Source organism: Telopea speciosissima, chromosome 6 (assembly GCF_018873765.1).
Source record: "Telopea speciosissima isolate NSW1024214 ecotype Mountain lineage chromosome 6, Tspe_v1, whole genome shotgun sequence".
In the NCBI taxonomy this organism is placed as follows: Eukaryota; Viridiplantae; Streptophyta; class Magnoliopsida; order Proteales; family Proteaceae; genus Telopea; species Telopea speciosissima.
In genome coordinates, this window is record NC_057921.1 from 52,292,357 (window position 1) to 52,308,838 (window position 16,482).

The following is a 16,482-nucleotide window of genomic DNA, read 5'->3' on the forward strand; positions in this document are numbered from 1 at the left end:
GCTCATCGTGCCTTCCTTTTCAATAAATTCAGCTCTTACCAAAAAATACAAGTACTAAGTAAAAATAATTTCCGATATTGTCCATGGTTTTTGCCTGGGGTAGGCCATCCCAGACCTTTGCGGATCTTCACCCCCATATTGTACCCTTATGGAATAGTAGTGTACTTTTTCTCTCTGGTTGATACCCATCTATCCATGTATAAATAATACAAAAGGAATCAAAACTGTTGCTTCTGTCGTCTTAAACCATAAAATTAAAAACAAAATTTCGAAGGGTTGTAGCATTTTACGAAAACTCCAGTGAAGTATCAAATCAATGCCCACCAATCGTAAGTCGACGTCGGAGGCTTGTGGGGCCTAGGATTTGGGCCCACAAGACGCCTACGCAATGCTTTTGTTGCGGCACGATTGGAGCTTATCCTCGCGATTGGTTTTCTAGTCCACCTTACCACATCTGACGTCCATAACATTCCAAACTTGGTCAAATCTTGGCCGTCCATAATCTCTTACTAGCACTGAACCTTACTGGACACGTGGATCTGAGTAAATGCAAGATCATGTGAAAAAAAGTGAAATTTTTAATTGGAATTTTTAAAAAACCAAAGATGAGAGGAGAAGAACCCCCTACTGCCCTAGCCCCAATGAGCCCTAAAAGGGAATTCGATTTCAGAATTCCAGATACACGACACCAGAACCGTGGGGTCCAGCTCAAAATTCAGAAAAATAAAAAATTTTAAAAAACCACTATCAAATAAATAAATAATTAATTAAACAATAATTGATGTGAACTGTTCCTCTGTTCCCAATCCACCGTAACTATTTTCATATGATCCCTCTCTTTGGAGTGTTTCTGACACGGAACTTTACACTCGACAAACCAAACTTCTTTCTTGGGTTTTTCTTCTCCGTTTTCCGTCACCGGAAAAACGACTATCAGGTGAGGTTATCTTCGAGTTCGTCAGAATTATGCTTTTTTCGCCTGAAGTATCAGAATTCAGAAGCAGTAGCTTTAGTTAGATTAGGTTCTCCGGCGATTTTGCTTCAAACATCGTCGGATTTCTTATCGGTGAAGTTGATTTAGATTTTGCTTCAGTCTCTGCCGGCAGTAAACATCGTCGGATTTCTCGTCGCAGAAGTTGATTTATAATTTCTGTCTCGTTTTACGTATCGAGGGAGTAAGACCCTGAGGACGCGCTTGCTTGATAAGAAGCTACGGAAACATTTTAAATAGTAAGAAAATCTTGCTCCAAAAAAAAGCAAGATAACCGCTAAAATCGAGGCATGTTTAGAGATCCCATACGATCTCATATCTCTAATGACAGAATTCAATTTTCTTTTTCCTTTTTTTTTTTTTCCCCCCCCTTTTCTAGCTTTCTCCGGTATATCTTACTTTTGAACGATAAAAAGATAAATAACGGACAATATCTCATCTTCTCATCGAGGTTTTAAGTCGTCTTTTTCAATCCAAGTGGAGCTCAAATACCGTCTTCATCACGAAAGTCTTACCAACTCTCAAACGGTAACTATGCGTGTCTCGATTTCACTGATGATCATCCCTCGGCGTTGCGTTGTATTCGAATAGAAGAAATCGAATTTCTGGAAAAGTTCAGAAGAGATCGAAACTCAGGTGATAGTTGCAGAAAAGAGAAAGTCGTACTGGTTGGGCAAATGGAATGAAATGGAAATGTTAAGCATTTGCGGTAAGAAGGGAAGCAAATGCTGTTAAAGAGAAGCTGCTCTGTGGGTTATTAATTTCTTTGTCGCGGTATTTAATGCTAGAACCTGCCGGTTTAGTAGGACCTTCTGGAGAAGCCGTTCCTTAAATTAAATTCTGAGAGATAGTTATTTTGACTTTTATGACTAGCCTTAGGTAGGGTTGGATCAATCTTCCAGCCTCTGTTCTCTCTCTCTCTCTCTCTCTCTGAAGCCAAATGTACAGTATTTCTTCTACTCGCCGACCTTCGATATATCCTTTTCTCGCATTAATTCCAGTGAGGATGTTTCTTTTTCTACTGCATTGAGCTACTTAGGTGATTGCTGTTAGTTAAGTTTCTTTAGTTTTGGAAATTTTAATTCTGGATTTTCATGCTGCTTGTTCTTCTTGTCCTGAACGACTCTGTTTTTAATCCAAGTAAACGGGTTTCTTTTATTTTTTATGTTGTATGTTCTCCTTCTGTTGCTGCTAACTTTTTTCTTCCTCATCTTTTATGCAGACGAAGGCAAATGGACTGTCCTTTATTCCGAGTGGGAGCTATAAAGGAAAAAAGTCTGCGCTTTTAGACTAATAAAAGGTACCTTTCCTGATTCACTGTTTTTATCTTCTTTGTAAGTTGCAAGGGTTTTGGATCTAACTGAGATCCCTAAGCTTTTGTCACTTCGGATTCTGTTAGAGTTCTGTGTGATTTCTTACGATGCCGGGCTGGGAATCCTACTCGTTGAATGGTCTAGATCTCACCAGAGTGTGCTAAAAATGAGAAATACGGAGCAGGGTAGGTTGTTAATAGGTGCCCAATTGGAAATTTTGGATTTAAAAAATTTTCTGTTGTTTAGCTCTTGAAATTTCCCAGACCTTTCTGTAAGTAATTCTTTTTGATTTATTTAGTCTAGTTTTATTCCTGAAGAAAGGCTGAGAGCCAGGAACTTCTTTGTTCTTGGTGTCAGAAAGTTTATCTTCAAAGAGCACTTGAAATGTGCAGTACATTTAACTTCCTGTAGCTTGAATTCAAAATCCTGCCAGTTATGATGACTCAATTGACAAAAAATGTAAGGCTTCCATTTGATCCCCACTGAAATGAAAAGAAAATGATTTCTTTTTTTTTTGATTGCTCCTTTTACGGATTCCCTTTTGTCCCATAGGTTGGTTCCGGCAGGGCTTGCTGGAATAAATTACTGTTCTGGATTTTTTAACCCAGGGGCATCTTATTTTTTTGTTTCTTTTATTGTCCTGCTGTATCTTGATATGTTATCGTTTTGCTTTCTTGACTGTATTCAATTATTGCTTTGCCTTTTCTTTGACTTCTTTATGTTAAAAATTAACCATTTTATTTTAGAATGGTGAGTTTGGTTCTTGTTCTAGTGGGAGAGTGCCCTTAATTCAGATGGTACCCTCTTGAGAGTGTGTGCTTTTGGGGAGGGGGGTTTCTGTGTTTTTTCTTCTTCCCCCCAACCCCTTATTTTCTTCCTTAATACTAAGATGATACCCTGTGATACATTCATAGGCAGTTTATTTTCCAATTGATAAATGGAGAGATCTGAGCTTTCCTCTTCTTTAGATTTAACACATTTGTTTACTTAAGTAGAATGGTTAATACAGTTCCCGTTTTTTCATGGTTTCCTCACAATTGTTATCACACTTGTCCTTCCGGACTAATACTATGTCTTCCTAAGTCTTGGTTTGTTTCAATCTAGAATTAATGTCAGTTGTGGCTTAACATTTATTTTCCTTCATTTCTCCCCCCACCCCCCAGCCCTCATTAATGTAAGGCCAGATTACAAGTAACCTAACCCCAATATTACCCACAATGTAAGAAAACCCAGGTAATAAACAAACCCTTTAACCGCAGCCCAGTCTAGGCTTAATAACCAGAAATAGAAGGTGTGACAGATTATTGATATTCGGCCAGTTGGACCTTAAACTTAGGTCGAGTGTGGGTCTAGGCAGGGTGAATTAGTCCTCCAAATTAGAGCTAATTCTGATGGCCTAATGTAAAGATATGTGCAGGTCACAGAATTAGAAGGTTGTAGATTTCAGACAAACCAGCCAGCAATTGGACTCCAACTTTGGATCAATTGGAGATCTATACAAGGAGAAGTAATGCCCTGAATTTTACTCAGTTCTGATGGAAGGTTGCAGAGATACAAGCCTTCAAAGTTGCAACAACAATGGTCTCCAGAACAATCCTGTCGATAGCACTAGACAGGGGTCTCTGCAGCTTGCTGATGTGAAGTCAAATCTGACTCAAACTAAGGTCAATGGAGCCTCCTTGAGGGTTGATCTGAGTTCCCAAATATCAATAGAAGTAACTCTCTAGTTGCAGGGATAACCAGGCCCTAACCAGCAGTAATGAAAATAGAAGGTTAAGGAAGAGAAGGGAGATCGAGCAAGGGAAGGGAAATAGGGATAGGAAGGGTCGGCTATCTCAGCCAGGGCATCTCACCCTTTCTCAGTCTCTTTCAGGACAATGGGGATTGCAAAAGCAAACTTCATTTGTCATTCAAATCGTGGGAGACTCCCTTGGAATCAATTGCAATATATAGGACTTAGTTTCTAAAAATAAAACTTGAAAAAACTTGCTGCCTAAGTAACTCTAACTTAGTTGTTTGTTAGAAAACCATTACAAAGAGTGAAATAGAAAAGAAACAAAAATAGATACTTCTAAAAAAAACCTGAGCTTACTTTCCAAATCTGAAATTAAAAACTATGCAAAAATAGAAAGTAGATGATATGCTGGATTATGTCTTCTCCACACATTAAAAGCATTCCCACACTAGGCAGTATGACTGTGACACTGCTCATGTGAACAGTACCCGAGTTACTGTTCACATGAATAGTATTAACTCTTAAACAGTAACTTTTTTCTGAATTCTATTTTGGTCCTTTTCTTCTTCATGCTTCAATCTCCATCACCCAGGTTTTATTTTGTGTTTTGAAACCATACCTATTCCTCATGCATAATAATGCAAATGAATCCTACCTCTCTGAAGGATACAACTATTTTCAACTTAGTTTGATCTCATCAGTTGATTGTTAGTTATGATTTGTGAGTTTCATTTATTTGTGCTTGCTGATTCATATATATGTGATGAAAAATGACCATACTTTGCTAATGACTTGTTTTTCTTACTGAGTATTTTCTTATTTGTGACTTGATCAAGGATCTGGTTAGTTATTTTCTACTCTGGTTATTAGAATTCTTGGAACTTTAATTACTCTCAACCTGGATACAAAAATTGATTGCTTCCATTCTTACAGGAGTGGAGATTGATTCACTTGGTTGATGACATCTGCTAGTGTATGATTCTTCAAAATGATGCAAGAAGCTGATGTAATTTAAGGACAGCCACTTAACATATGTACAACATGAAACTTGGTAATCTTCTGATCTTACCTACAGTAAGTTTGAGGGAGGAGGACAAAAAATAAACTAGCCTTGGCCTCTTCTCTTTATTCTGTTTTTCAGGTGTCTAATTCAATGACTTGTAATCATAATTATCCATCTACGTTTTACTGTTCTACCCTGAAACTTTTCTGTATACCAAGAGTTGGAATGGGAATGATTGTCTTTGGGAATATTGGTTATTCATTCGTTGTGGTACATACAGGGAACATCATAAATCTTAACCTTTAATTAGCTAAACCTCCAACAAACACTTGATTTTTCTACAGTGGATACATCCCTGGCATAATTTGTGGAGACCTCAAATTTTCTGATCCTTAAATGAAATGTCAATTACCTTAAAATGATGGTATGCTAGGTGGCTAGTTGATATGCGATACCGTAGCCCTTAGGGCTGCAACAGGGTCGGGTTGGGTCGAGCTTTATAAAACCCTAGCCCAACCTTGAGTCCCCTTAGCTGGGGCCAGGCCCGACCCGACCCTGACTCAAGGCCTGAAAAATCCAACCCTGACCCGCCCTCAGGGTTGGGCTGGGCTAACCCTGATTGGCCCTGATCATGGGGAGGGGGAAGGAAATGCATGGGCTGGAATGGGCCAGGGAGAAAATTATCAATTTTACATAAAATATCACTATAATAGAATGTATTATATCACATACTATCTTCATATATAATATATCATATAACAAAATGTGGATGATGTCTAGTTAATAATATATATATTATATCAATATATATATTTTAAAGTATAACTTAAAACAGGGTTGGGCCGGGTCGGGCCAGACTTAGCCTGAGCCCTCAACCTTAGCCCGACCCGACCTTGACTCAGGGCCAGAAATTTCCAACCCTGACCCGCCCTCAGGGCCAAATATCTCAGCCCAAGCCCTGTTCGGGCTCAGGGCGGGCCAGAGCGGGTTCGGGCCGACAGAGCCAAACTTGCACCCTTAGTAGCCCTTAACTTCCCGTTAATGTTTATTTTCCATCTAGGTTGTGAATTCCCAGTGTGTTACATTTTTACTGTATTTTGAGTATATTCTTTACTCTGTTTCTCTTTTCTTTTTATGATAATGCTTTTATTTGTATGACACCGGTACAATATGTAAAAAGTTTGGACCCTGAGTACTCCTATCCTTAAATTGCACCTGATTTGAATGACTGCAGATACCGAGCCCATGCATGATCGTTCAACTCTGGTTCATAGGCCTGTTTCCAAATATCTTGTCAATCCTTTGGAGATGGGGGATTTAAATTCAGAAAATTTGATCTTGACGGAAGACAAATACAGAATGCCATCTGATGTAAAGAACCAAAACTCTGTGAAGGATGTAGAAAAATTACCAACTGAGAAGCACAATGAGGAGAGAGTGGGGAAGATACCCGGATTACTCCATTCTGTTGAGAGGGATGATTTAATAAATGAGAGAGGAAGCAAGATGGAAGAAAGTGTGGCACCTTACACAATCCCTTCAGGTGAAGTTGAATTGTCTGAGAAAGAAGGAGAATGTTATACTGATAAGAGTGTTACAGAATGTGAAGTACCTGAGAAAATTTCATTTTTCAAGGTGGATGCTTATCATGTGGTTAAGGACATCTGCGTTGATGTGGGAGTGCCTTCCCTGGGCAAGATTTTGGTAGAACATAGCAAGGAGGATGATAATCACAGCTTCCAGACTTCTTATTTGGATATTACTGAAGTGGGCAAAAAATCAGTTGACCACCCATCACTCATTGCAGATGAGATGAAATCTTTGATTGGGCATTATCATAATATGGATGTTTCCAGTCGATGTGATTCTGAGAATTTATTGCAGAAAAGCAAGGAAAATATTGATGCAGAAGATGATACCACCATGAATTCATTGGTTGAACATAACCTTGGTGAGGATGTTTACATGCAATGCTGTTCTAAGAATCAATTGCAGAAAGGAGAGGCAAATATTGATACCAAAGATGAGATCCCACATGACAAGGGTGAGAGAGTAGTAAGTGAGAATCTGCTTTTGTTTCAAAATTTGGAGAAAGAGAACTGCCACCCAGAGTCATTCCAATTTACGAGTGATGAAAGCCAGAAACATTGTGGCCAAGAGCAGCTCTGCAGTCTTGAGGATTTGTTGCAGAAAAGTGAAGGAAGTGTTGATGCAAATGATGAAATTACAAAAGGTGTCTCTGATAATGTTGTCCCTCTAAGCGTCCTTTTGTTGCAAGAGGTTGACATTCAAAATTCTTACCCGTCATCCAATTTTAATGGCAATGAAGATCAAGAACAATCTAAGCAGGTAACGTGTTGGCCACGATGCTTGCCTAAGAAACTACTTTATTCTTAAAGTAGCATGTATGATTGAAAATGACAAATTTTTTCTGAAGCTATTAATTGCCTGTTTAAGCTGTGTTTTTTTGTTTCTGTTTATAGAAGCATTGTGCTGAATATCCCAGATAAATACTGAGAGGCTCCATTCTTCTGATGATCAGGGTTCCGGAGTGATTTTGGATAACAAAAATTAGAGCATGGAGTACCATGCCCCCTTGGATAGTAGGGCCTCTCCACAGTCCAATTTGTGGATGATTCTGGTCATCCAATGCCATTTGCCTAACATTATGCTATAATCCCAATTAACCACTGATGAGCTATTTAATTGAGGGTAGCCTATTTTTGTTTTGACCATCCACGATAGATTGAGAAATTAGGTTTCTCCAGCCCGCAACTTCAAGAATCTGTTATATGCTTTATCACTTAGTTGAGGTATATTTACCGAGTGAACCATCCAAGGTGGATGATGCATAGTCTGTACTAATTCCATTTCCTTTACAATCTTCTGAGGACATACAAAAGCAGTAGGTGACACTCCTACATTCCACCACATGGCTATAACTTGGTGCATGAATTATAATCTTGATGTTTACAGAGTGTTTATTTATTTGAAATTATTTTTCCTTAGCACAGAATATGACAGATTGTGACTGAAAAATAGCAGGATACAAGTAAAGAGCCAATTTCAGCACACTCTGCTGTGTGTTCTGTGGCTGAAGAACCCAGTGAGAGCAACTGTCTCAACAAGGCTCCATTTGATAGTAAGGTGGAAAGTGGAAGCATCACTTTCAATTTTGATTCTCCAACAAGAAGCAGTAGAGAGGACAGCCCACGAAATGCTGACCACCAACAATGTCTTCAGACTCTACCTGGGGGGCTTGAAGATGGAACATTGGATAATCTAACAAGTTCAAGCCGTAGCTTTTTTATTCAACATGGCCATGGAGAGTCAAGTTTCTCTGCAGTGGGTCCTCCATCAGCTTCAATATCACACTCAGGGCCCATACCATATTCTGGTAGCATTTCTCTCCGGTCAGATAGCAGCACAACCAGCACTCGTTCCTTTGCCTTCCCCATGTAAATTACCATCGTCTTTTTCTTTTGATCTCCATCTCTGTTTTTATGTATTGAATTTATAAGTAATAACTTATGTTGATTGTTTGCAATTACAGACTAAATTCAGAATGGAATAGCAGCCCTGTCAAAATGGCAAAAGCTGATCAGAGACATTTCCGGAAATATCGGGGTTGGATGCTCAATCTTCTCTGCTGTAGATTCTGAATACTTCTTTTCATCCACTTATTTAAGCTCAAATATACATCATCTAAATAGTAATGCTCATAATATTTTCCATCCCTTCTACCCAGTAAAAGGTTTGTTCTGTGCATTGGGTTAAAATTATAGTGCTGAGTTATAGCATGGGGAATGCAAATTGAGATGTAACTTAAATTTATTAATATCATTGTCATAGTCATTATCTATACATCAGATTGATTTTTTTTTATCAAGAAATCTCATTTTATTATCATGCACCTAATCATTGGTTGGCCATGGTTGTCATTATAATCTATTGTCTTGTATAATGAAATTACCGTAAATAAATTAGTCTAATCTAGGGTAACCTAGGTTGGAAAGCTGCAAAGCACACGATAGAGCATCCAAAATAAATGAAAAGTGGAATAATTGGAAACAATATATACATGGGAGGGACAGGATTTAACTTTGAACATCACTTTGTCAAGGTACCAACGTATTTCGAAGGAATTCAGGAGTTAGGTCAAACATAGTTGAAACATGATATGACATATGAGAAAGCATGTGATCTAATATAAATTATCATAATGAATCAAGAAATAATGGATATTGCATAAATGTGATGATGAATATATTTTATACATTGGGGAAACCGAACCAGGACATAACTGTGTCAGGTTTCCTACTTGCTCTTATTAGGTTAGGGTCAATTTGTATTTTCCAAGGATTACATTGAGGATGATTGGATGTGTGGATCGAATTTGGATATAATTTTGCGAAGCTGCCTACATATCTTTACTAGGGATCAAGTCAATCGTAATTCTTAAGATTACCTTGAAGAATTCTTCTGGATTTTGATCACTTCATGGGTCTAACCACTGGTTTTGAGGTTCGATGATACTATTTAGATGTCTATCGAACCCATAACGAAAATTTTGGCAACCTAACGACGTGCCACAAGGTTTATAAGGCTTTCGAAAAAAGACAGAAATAGAATTATTTAATTAAATAAACAAATAAGAGGGAGGAGAGAGACAAATACCTATTTGGACTCAAAACGGCTTTTACTTGTTTAGTTTTATAGAGTTTCAGCACTCCTGCTATGATCACGATCGAATTTTGACTCGCAGGGGTGTTTTGGGAATTTTAATTTTATTAAAAGATTCTCTTATTAGAGGAATCTCTAGATGTCAGGCCTTCGACAAAGCTCGGGGGTCCTCTGGGGTGGAGTATGAACTTCGATGTGAAAAATGAAAAGGAAGGAGGTTCTATTTATAGGAACCTAGGGGGAGGGTCATTTTCGGTATTACCTAAAAGGTGACACCATTAGAGGAGTTTAGCGGTGCCACTAGGCCTCCCTTGGCGGGTTCAGTGATTGCAAGAGATTCGACTGTCGGATTTTGGTGATCCATATGTCATTGGAAAGATCTTTGAGAGTAATATTCAATGATGATGAGATAAACCACAATTTTTTCCGATGGCATAGTCAAAACTGTTTTCAAAGTGGAGCTCACAAAATAAGTATTTTGCTGAAATGATGGACAAACAATGTCTCGTCTTTACACCAAAGTATAGAATTTGCCTTCCTATAATAAAATAGTTTTTTCCTAAAAGTTTCATCCCATACTGACAAGGTTCCGTTGGACATGTAATTCACCCCAGGGACAAAATTGTCATTTTCTGCCAAAAAAAACTTCTAAGAGTAAAGTTGACCTGAATCTATGATTGTCCAAAGCTAATTTGGGATGACAAAATTTAGTATATACAGAATGCCCCTCTTTGATTGAAGGCATACGTTAGACGAAAGTTTAAAAAAAAAAAGACTAAATTTTTTCACAACCGCGTGAAAAGACTTTGGTGATCGAGTTATACGAGAGTGTAGTAGTGATCAGAAGATTCATATGATCAAACTATAAGAGAGTGCACTAGTGATCGGAAGATTCAATATAATTGAATTGTACAAGAGTACAATAGTGATTGGAAGAATTTGGGGGATCAAACCATACGCGAATGCAGTAGTGATTGAGATTTAAGATGAATGATCAATTCACATGCGAGTGCGGTAGTGATCGAAAAGTTCAAATGTGATCAAATTGTATGCTAAGTGAAAAGATGATCGGAACAATCAAAATATGATCAAACCATAAGTGAGACCGGTAGAGATCAGAAGATTTAGGATGATCAAACGGTACATGAGTGCAGTAGTAGTCGAAAGAATCAAAGGTGTGACCAAATTGTACGTGAGTCTTGTAATGATCAGAACATTTAAGATGAACAAATTGTACGTGAGTGCAGAAGTGACCGGGAGATTTAGAAGATCAAACCATACGCGAGTGCGGTAGTTGAACACTCATTTTGTTGGGACAAGACTTTGTTAAAACCAAATATGTAAGTTCTAACTGAGTGCCAGAGAAGTAAAAGGAAGTGAAGTGAAATCAAATCACTACAAAAATGAAAATTTTCGCAATCACTATCTAACATGATTGTGTAACTATAAAACATTTCAAATCTAGTCATTAAATTTTACTTTACAACCAGATCTCTTTGATTTGAAAAAGAAAATAAATATTACATTGAAAAATATAATTATTGTATACCATATAATGGCCACCTAATAACACCACGATAGATGGCACCAAAAGAGACAGTCAATTGGGCTTATTGGGTAAGAACTATCCACCCAAAGATCCATGACGGGTCTATCGGATAAGAACTATCTGCCTGAAGACCCATGGCTAAAAGATCCAAAGGTTCCCTCAAAGAAACAAGAAGAAGTTGGCACATCCATCAGGTCAAGGAGCCTATCCAAGGCAACTCTACACACCCTAGCACATCACCTCTCAGATAGGTGTGGGCGCCCTACAAGGGATTTTGGCACATCAAGAACCCTTAAGAAGGTGGCGATCCAGCGAAGGAAGCTACTCTGCACATCTCCACATCTCCACGACATTTATGAGTATTTATTGATACCCACCGAAAGGAGTCCCTACACTTGTAGGAGGCCTTCACCGATAAAGCATTCTCCACATGGGACTCTCCAGACCTAAAGATAGACGTCTAAGATAGAGAAACGGTCCACTTCCTCCCTTGAGGAGGGCTCCATCGATGGTCACATCAGGACTTCTATAGTGTTTTAATGTGTTTCCAAAATACCCTCCCAATGCCTTTTCCCACCCTCTCTCACCCCGTGGTGAATGAAATCGCATTCACCGTGGGTGGAAGGAAACTTGGCCCTTTCTTCTAATTCAATATTGTCTCGTTTAAAGTCTTACTTTTCAGCTAAGCCTAGTTCATCTGTATAAGCTCTGTTTTAGTTCAATGAACCATTCATTGTTTCCTAATCTTGCTGATAGCTTCGTTATCTGGATCAGATGACGGACTATAAACAGAAGAAAGTTCTAATTATCACTTGCCGTTGTTCACAAAACTGAGATCCAAAATTAGGAAAATCAAGAGTGAAAAATATGGGGAAAAAACAAATCTTGTGCAGTGCTCTAATTTGGCGGTGCACTGCAATACAAGCCTAAAAACTCGACATGTGGAAGATGCGACATCCAACGATGTCGATTTAAGTCCCAATCTGATTTAATAAACCAGTTACTACCAAAAAAGAAAACATATATTATATATTGTCCTTTTCATGCTGGCCTAACAAAGCCCCGTGGTCCAATCTGTTTCAATGAACGGTGGTCTTCAGCCCAACCCATCAAAATCTGAGTCCGATAATTGGAAACACTTTAAATGTTGATGGGTCATGGTCTATCCTCAATGAGAAGTAAGTAAGGGTGTCATTCGGTCCGGTTCCGATTATTGGTCTGATTCCAATTCGATCTACATTTTCATAATGTGCAAATAAAAACCAAACCGGATATAAATCAATAAAAATCAGAATCATTTGTATTCATCGGGTTTTCTCAGTTTCTATTCAGTTTTCATTATCCGTTTTATATGTGGTTTGTATTGTTGGTTTTGGAAAACGGTTTGCAATTCCGATTTGTAATGTGTTTATTGTCGATTCACATTTGATTTTCCATTTTGTAGTGTTGGTTCCAAGGTTCTAAAACTTGGGTTTCGACTAAGTTTCGATCAGCCAGAAAACGAGTTCGTCTCGATTTCGATCATATCTCGATTAAAATCGGGGACTTTCTCCAAGCTAACTTGAACCTTGGTTTCGAGGTCCAGAAGTTGTTTTTTTGTCTTGATTCTTATTGTGTTGCCTATTTTTGATATTTTAAACTCAATCCATGCATTAGTGTTGCATAGAGAACACTAAAAATATTACTTGTGGTTTTGATCCAAGTTTGATACTGTATATTATTCTTGGACATGGTATCGAATAAGGTTTCACCGGAATATAACTCTTTCAATATAAATGAGATTTAAACAATCTTGGATTTGTTAGAAAGCTTTGTTTTGAAAGCTTTCCGATAAGTCCAAGATTGCTTAATATAATTTACATTGAAGGAGTAATGTACCGGACAAACTTAATTTGGTGTGCACGAATGTTGTCAATGAAAAATTTTTTTCAGGCATCAAAACAGATGAATATTTACTACATTTTTTATTTTTAATAATGTTTTAACATATTAAGATTTATGGAATTTTTAGATTTGAGAAAAACCCCAGCATTAGAAAGTTAAAAATTACACCTACCGTTGAAAATCCAGTTTTTGTTCTTGAACCGGGGGGTTGACTTTTTTTTCTATTGGAATTTGATTTTTTTAACTATTTTTATTGGATTCAAATAGAGGGTACTTGCTTATTTATGAATAATATCTTAGGTAAATGAAATACAAATACAAAAACATTTACTTAAATGCTATTAGGCATAAATAAGTGTCTGACTGGTTTTTGTCCTAATCTTTGGCTTGGTTTCTGGCAGTTATTGGCATAAATACTTGTCTGTCCTAGTTTCGAGCCAAGTTTCTCCTAGTTTCGATGGGTATATGTGTCGAAATCACCGAAATATGGTCGAAACTAGTCGAAACCATCAAAATCTGGTCGAATCTAGGGATTTTATAAAATCCCTCTTCAGCTCATCTCAGAAACCTGCGAAACTGAGTTAACTCAATAGTTTCGACAAGTTTCGATGAAGTTTTTCTTCCATGGTTGGTTCACATTCGGTTTCAACTTTGTACCCTTTAATTCAATTTATTTCACATCTAATTTGAGATAATGTGTTCAAAATAATTAAAGCTTATTATGCCAACATATATTGTGGATTTTTTTACTATACATTCTAACATCATAAAAGCCACCTTAGAAATACAATCCCTTTGAAACATAAAAGAAATCTTTGCTTGACCATAAAACATTACAAAAAAAATTGAGTTTATTCGGTGATGTACAAAAATAACCACACGATAAGCGAACTACACCTTGAGGAAAACAAATCAACGCAAGGATTAGGGCCTAGCTCGAAGGGAGCATTAGAGAGTAAGAGACGATTTTTTTTTTTTTTTTGTGGGGGTGGGGGATAAGGAGTGTCAAAGACAGTTACGCTAACCGCCAAGGGGACTCAGAAACCGTCTTGATAACCATCCCTCTTTTATAGTAAAGGAGTGACCCCTCAGCTACTATACATTGACACTCAAATTCAGTGACTTATTGCTCTCTCCGTATTCCCCCTACTCTTGTATATTCTGATGGACTGACTTAAGCATCAAAGACTCTCCCCTCAGAATCTTCTCTGGGTCTCTCTTATACTCCTCACCTATTGCAAGTCTCCATGTCATCAATCCAGATTCTAGCAGCAACATTCGGTCTGGTTTTTATTCCGTTTAAAACCATCAATTTTCATGTACAAAATTAAAACCAAACTGAAAAGAAAACCTATGAAATCAAAATTGAATAATTTTTTTGCGGTCCGATTTGATGATATACAGTCAGTTCTGGTTCCGGTTCCGGTTCCGGTTCAATCTTGGCAAAGACGCAGCAAGCTGTGCTTCCTCATACCCCTCTAATTTCTACCAACAGTTTTGTCATTATCAACCACGAGCTTTCGTTGGCATCTTCAGTAGGACTCTTGACTCTTGAGGACCACTCAACATCATCCACTCCCTCTTTAAAGTCTCCACACTCACTCACACATTGCAGACATTAAAGACGAAGAGAAGACAAACCGACTCTCTCTCTCCTTCTCACCTTCCATGATTGATTCCCTCCATTCTCAGTTTCACACATCACTCATCCCCCAATGCCTGAGAAGATGCATTAAGAGGTGGAGAGGGTTAGGGGTCTATCATTCAGACATTGCCACGTGGACTCGTAACTAACCCTCTCTGGTCTTTGCCGCCAGATAGGACATGTGGTCCCCACCTCATCCAACTAAATGTCCCCACCCGCCCCTCCGGCCATCCCCTCCCCCACCCCCGCCGGCGAATGGATATTTATCGCCGTACGATCATCCAATGATTACGTCATCTTATAACTCAGGACCACGTGGCGGATAAATGACCCATGGCCATGGCTGAACTGAATTAGAGGAAGAAGAAGAAGATTGAAAACCAGGAAGCAGATAGTTAAACTCCAATATCTTATCTTGTAATAACATCTTCCCTTTCACAACGATTAAAAGAAGAAAAAAAAGGGAAGATTTAAAAGAAAACCCATGCAAGTCAGTTGCAGTATTGCAGAGGCACACCATGATCAAGCCAAAGCTTCAAGCACATCTACAAAAAAAAAAAAAAAAAAAAAAAAAAAAAAAAAAGCCTAAACGAAAATTTACAGAGTGTTGGGGGGGAGAGTTTCTAAATCTTTCTCTGTTCCTTTTCCTCTGTTAAAAACTCAAAAATGGTGAGACTGAGGCAGTGAGTGAAGGTTGAGGAGATTGATGGGTTTGTGTTCATGGGATGTAGAGAGGTTGATCGTTATCAGCCCATTGATTCTGATTCCAATAACTTTGATCTACTGAGCTTCCCAAGTTGTACAGTTCTTGATCTCCACTGCTCGGCCAATCTAACTCCGTCAACCTTTTTCCATCTCCGGTAGCGTTCCGGCTCTGCATCTCAGCCATGTTGTCCGGCACCGTCTGATCCATGAACCCCGTTGTTAATTCTGGTAACTTCATCTCCTCACTCATGCTCACTATCTTCTGGTCTTGTTCTTCTTGTTGTTGATGCTGTTGGTGATGGAACCGAAACGGCGATATATCGGAGAAATTAAACCCCACACATGTCGGATTCGAAGCTGCCATCAAGCTCGAAAAGCTCCCGATCTCCGTGAAAATCCCACCGTCCGACGCTTGCTCGAGGTTATCCAACAACGGCGGCTCGAAATCTGTATTCAGGTTAGGGTTCTGAGTGACAAACAGACTCGAATCATGGAAATTGAGCAAACCTGCTGTTACTGCTGAAGCAGAGCTCGATGACGAAGGCGCAGAAGCTACTTCATTCGTCGTGGTTGTGTGGCTGGAACTCTCGCTGCTAGAATGCGAAGTCGTTGATTTCCTCTCCTCCTCTGGTTTTGGGTTAGGTTTGGGTTTGGACCGCTTTGTTTTGCGGCAGCCACCCCCGACGGGAACGTTACGGAGGACACCCCCTTTGGTCCAGTACCTCCGACAGTTCTTGCAGAAATGACGAGGTTGAGAGAGGTTATAGTTGTTGTAGTAGCAGAATTTGGTGTTGATGGAGTCACAGCGTGGGCATTTCAAGGCTTGGTTCGGCTGCAAACGCATTCTCCGATCTCCCCCAAACACCCGAGCTCCTCCTCCTCCACTCCCCATCGCTTGAAATTCTTGCATTTGGAAATACCTCTCAATCTTCACCCCAAATACACGTTCAATTCCGGCCAAAAACAGCCGTATT

General features: G+C 38.8%; 3 protein-coding genes and 1 long non-coding RNA gene across 5 annotated transcripts in view; 1 reads left to right on the top strand and 3 right to left on the bottom strand.

Moving 5' to 3' along the window:
• Positions 1-1,297, bottom strand: part of LOC122664074 (protein MICROTUBULE BINDING PROTEIN 2C) — a 21,399-nt gene extending 20,102 nt beyond the window's left edge. The window contains exon 1 of the mRNA XM_043859761.1: positions 1,282-1,297. The gene's annotated coding sequence lies outside the window, so the exon portion shown is untranslated. The remainder of the gene's footprint in view (positions 1-1,281) is intronic.
• On the top strand, positions 881-8,904 carry LOC122664072. 2 transcript variants are annotated; one of them, XM_043859758.1, is made up of 6 exons: positions 881-937; positions 2,214-2,291; positions 4,973-5,090; positions 6,277-7,391; positions 8,088-8,500; positions 8,596-8,904. In XM_043859758.1, exons 3-6 carry the CDS (start codon positions 5,072-5,074, stop codon positions 8,702-8,704), a joined length of 1,656 nt encoding a protein of 551 aa, XP_043715693.1. In that variant the 5' UTR covers positions 881-937; positions 2,214-2,291; positions 4,973-5,071; the 3' UTR covers positions 8,705-8,904. The 2 variants fall into 2 exon arrangements, with proteins under 2 accessions (XP_043715693.1, XP_043715692.1); XM_043859757.1 differs by lacking the exon at positions 881-937 and adding an exon at positions 1,863-2,030.
• Positions 8,805-16,482, bottom strand: part of LOC122664082 — a 14,722-nt gene continuing 7,044 nt past the window's right edge. The window contains exon 3 of the long non-coding RNA XR_006333277.1: positions 8,805-8,866. This is a non-coding gene — a long non-coding RNA (uncharacterized LOC122664082). The remainder of the gene's footprint in view (positions 8,867-16,482) is intronic.
• On the bottom strand, positions 15,447-16,433 carry LOC122664078 (dof zinc finger protein DOF5.4-like). The gene has a single exon (XM_043859767.1). It carries the CDS (start codon positions 16,416-16,418, stop codon positions 15,522-15,524), a length of 897 nt encoding a protein of 298 aa, XP_043715702.1. The 5' UTR covers positions 16,419-16,433; the 3' UTR covers positions 15,447-15,521.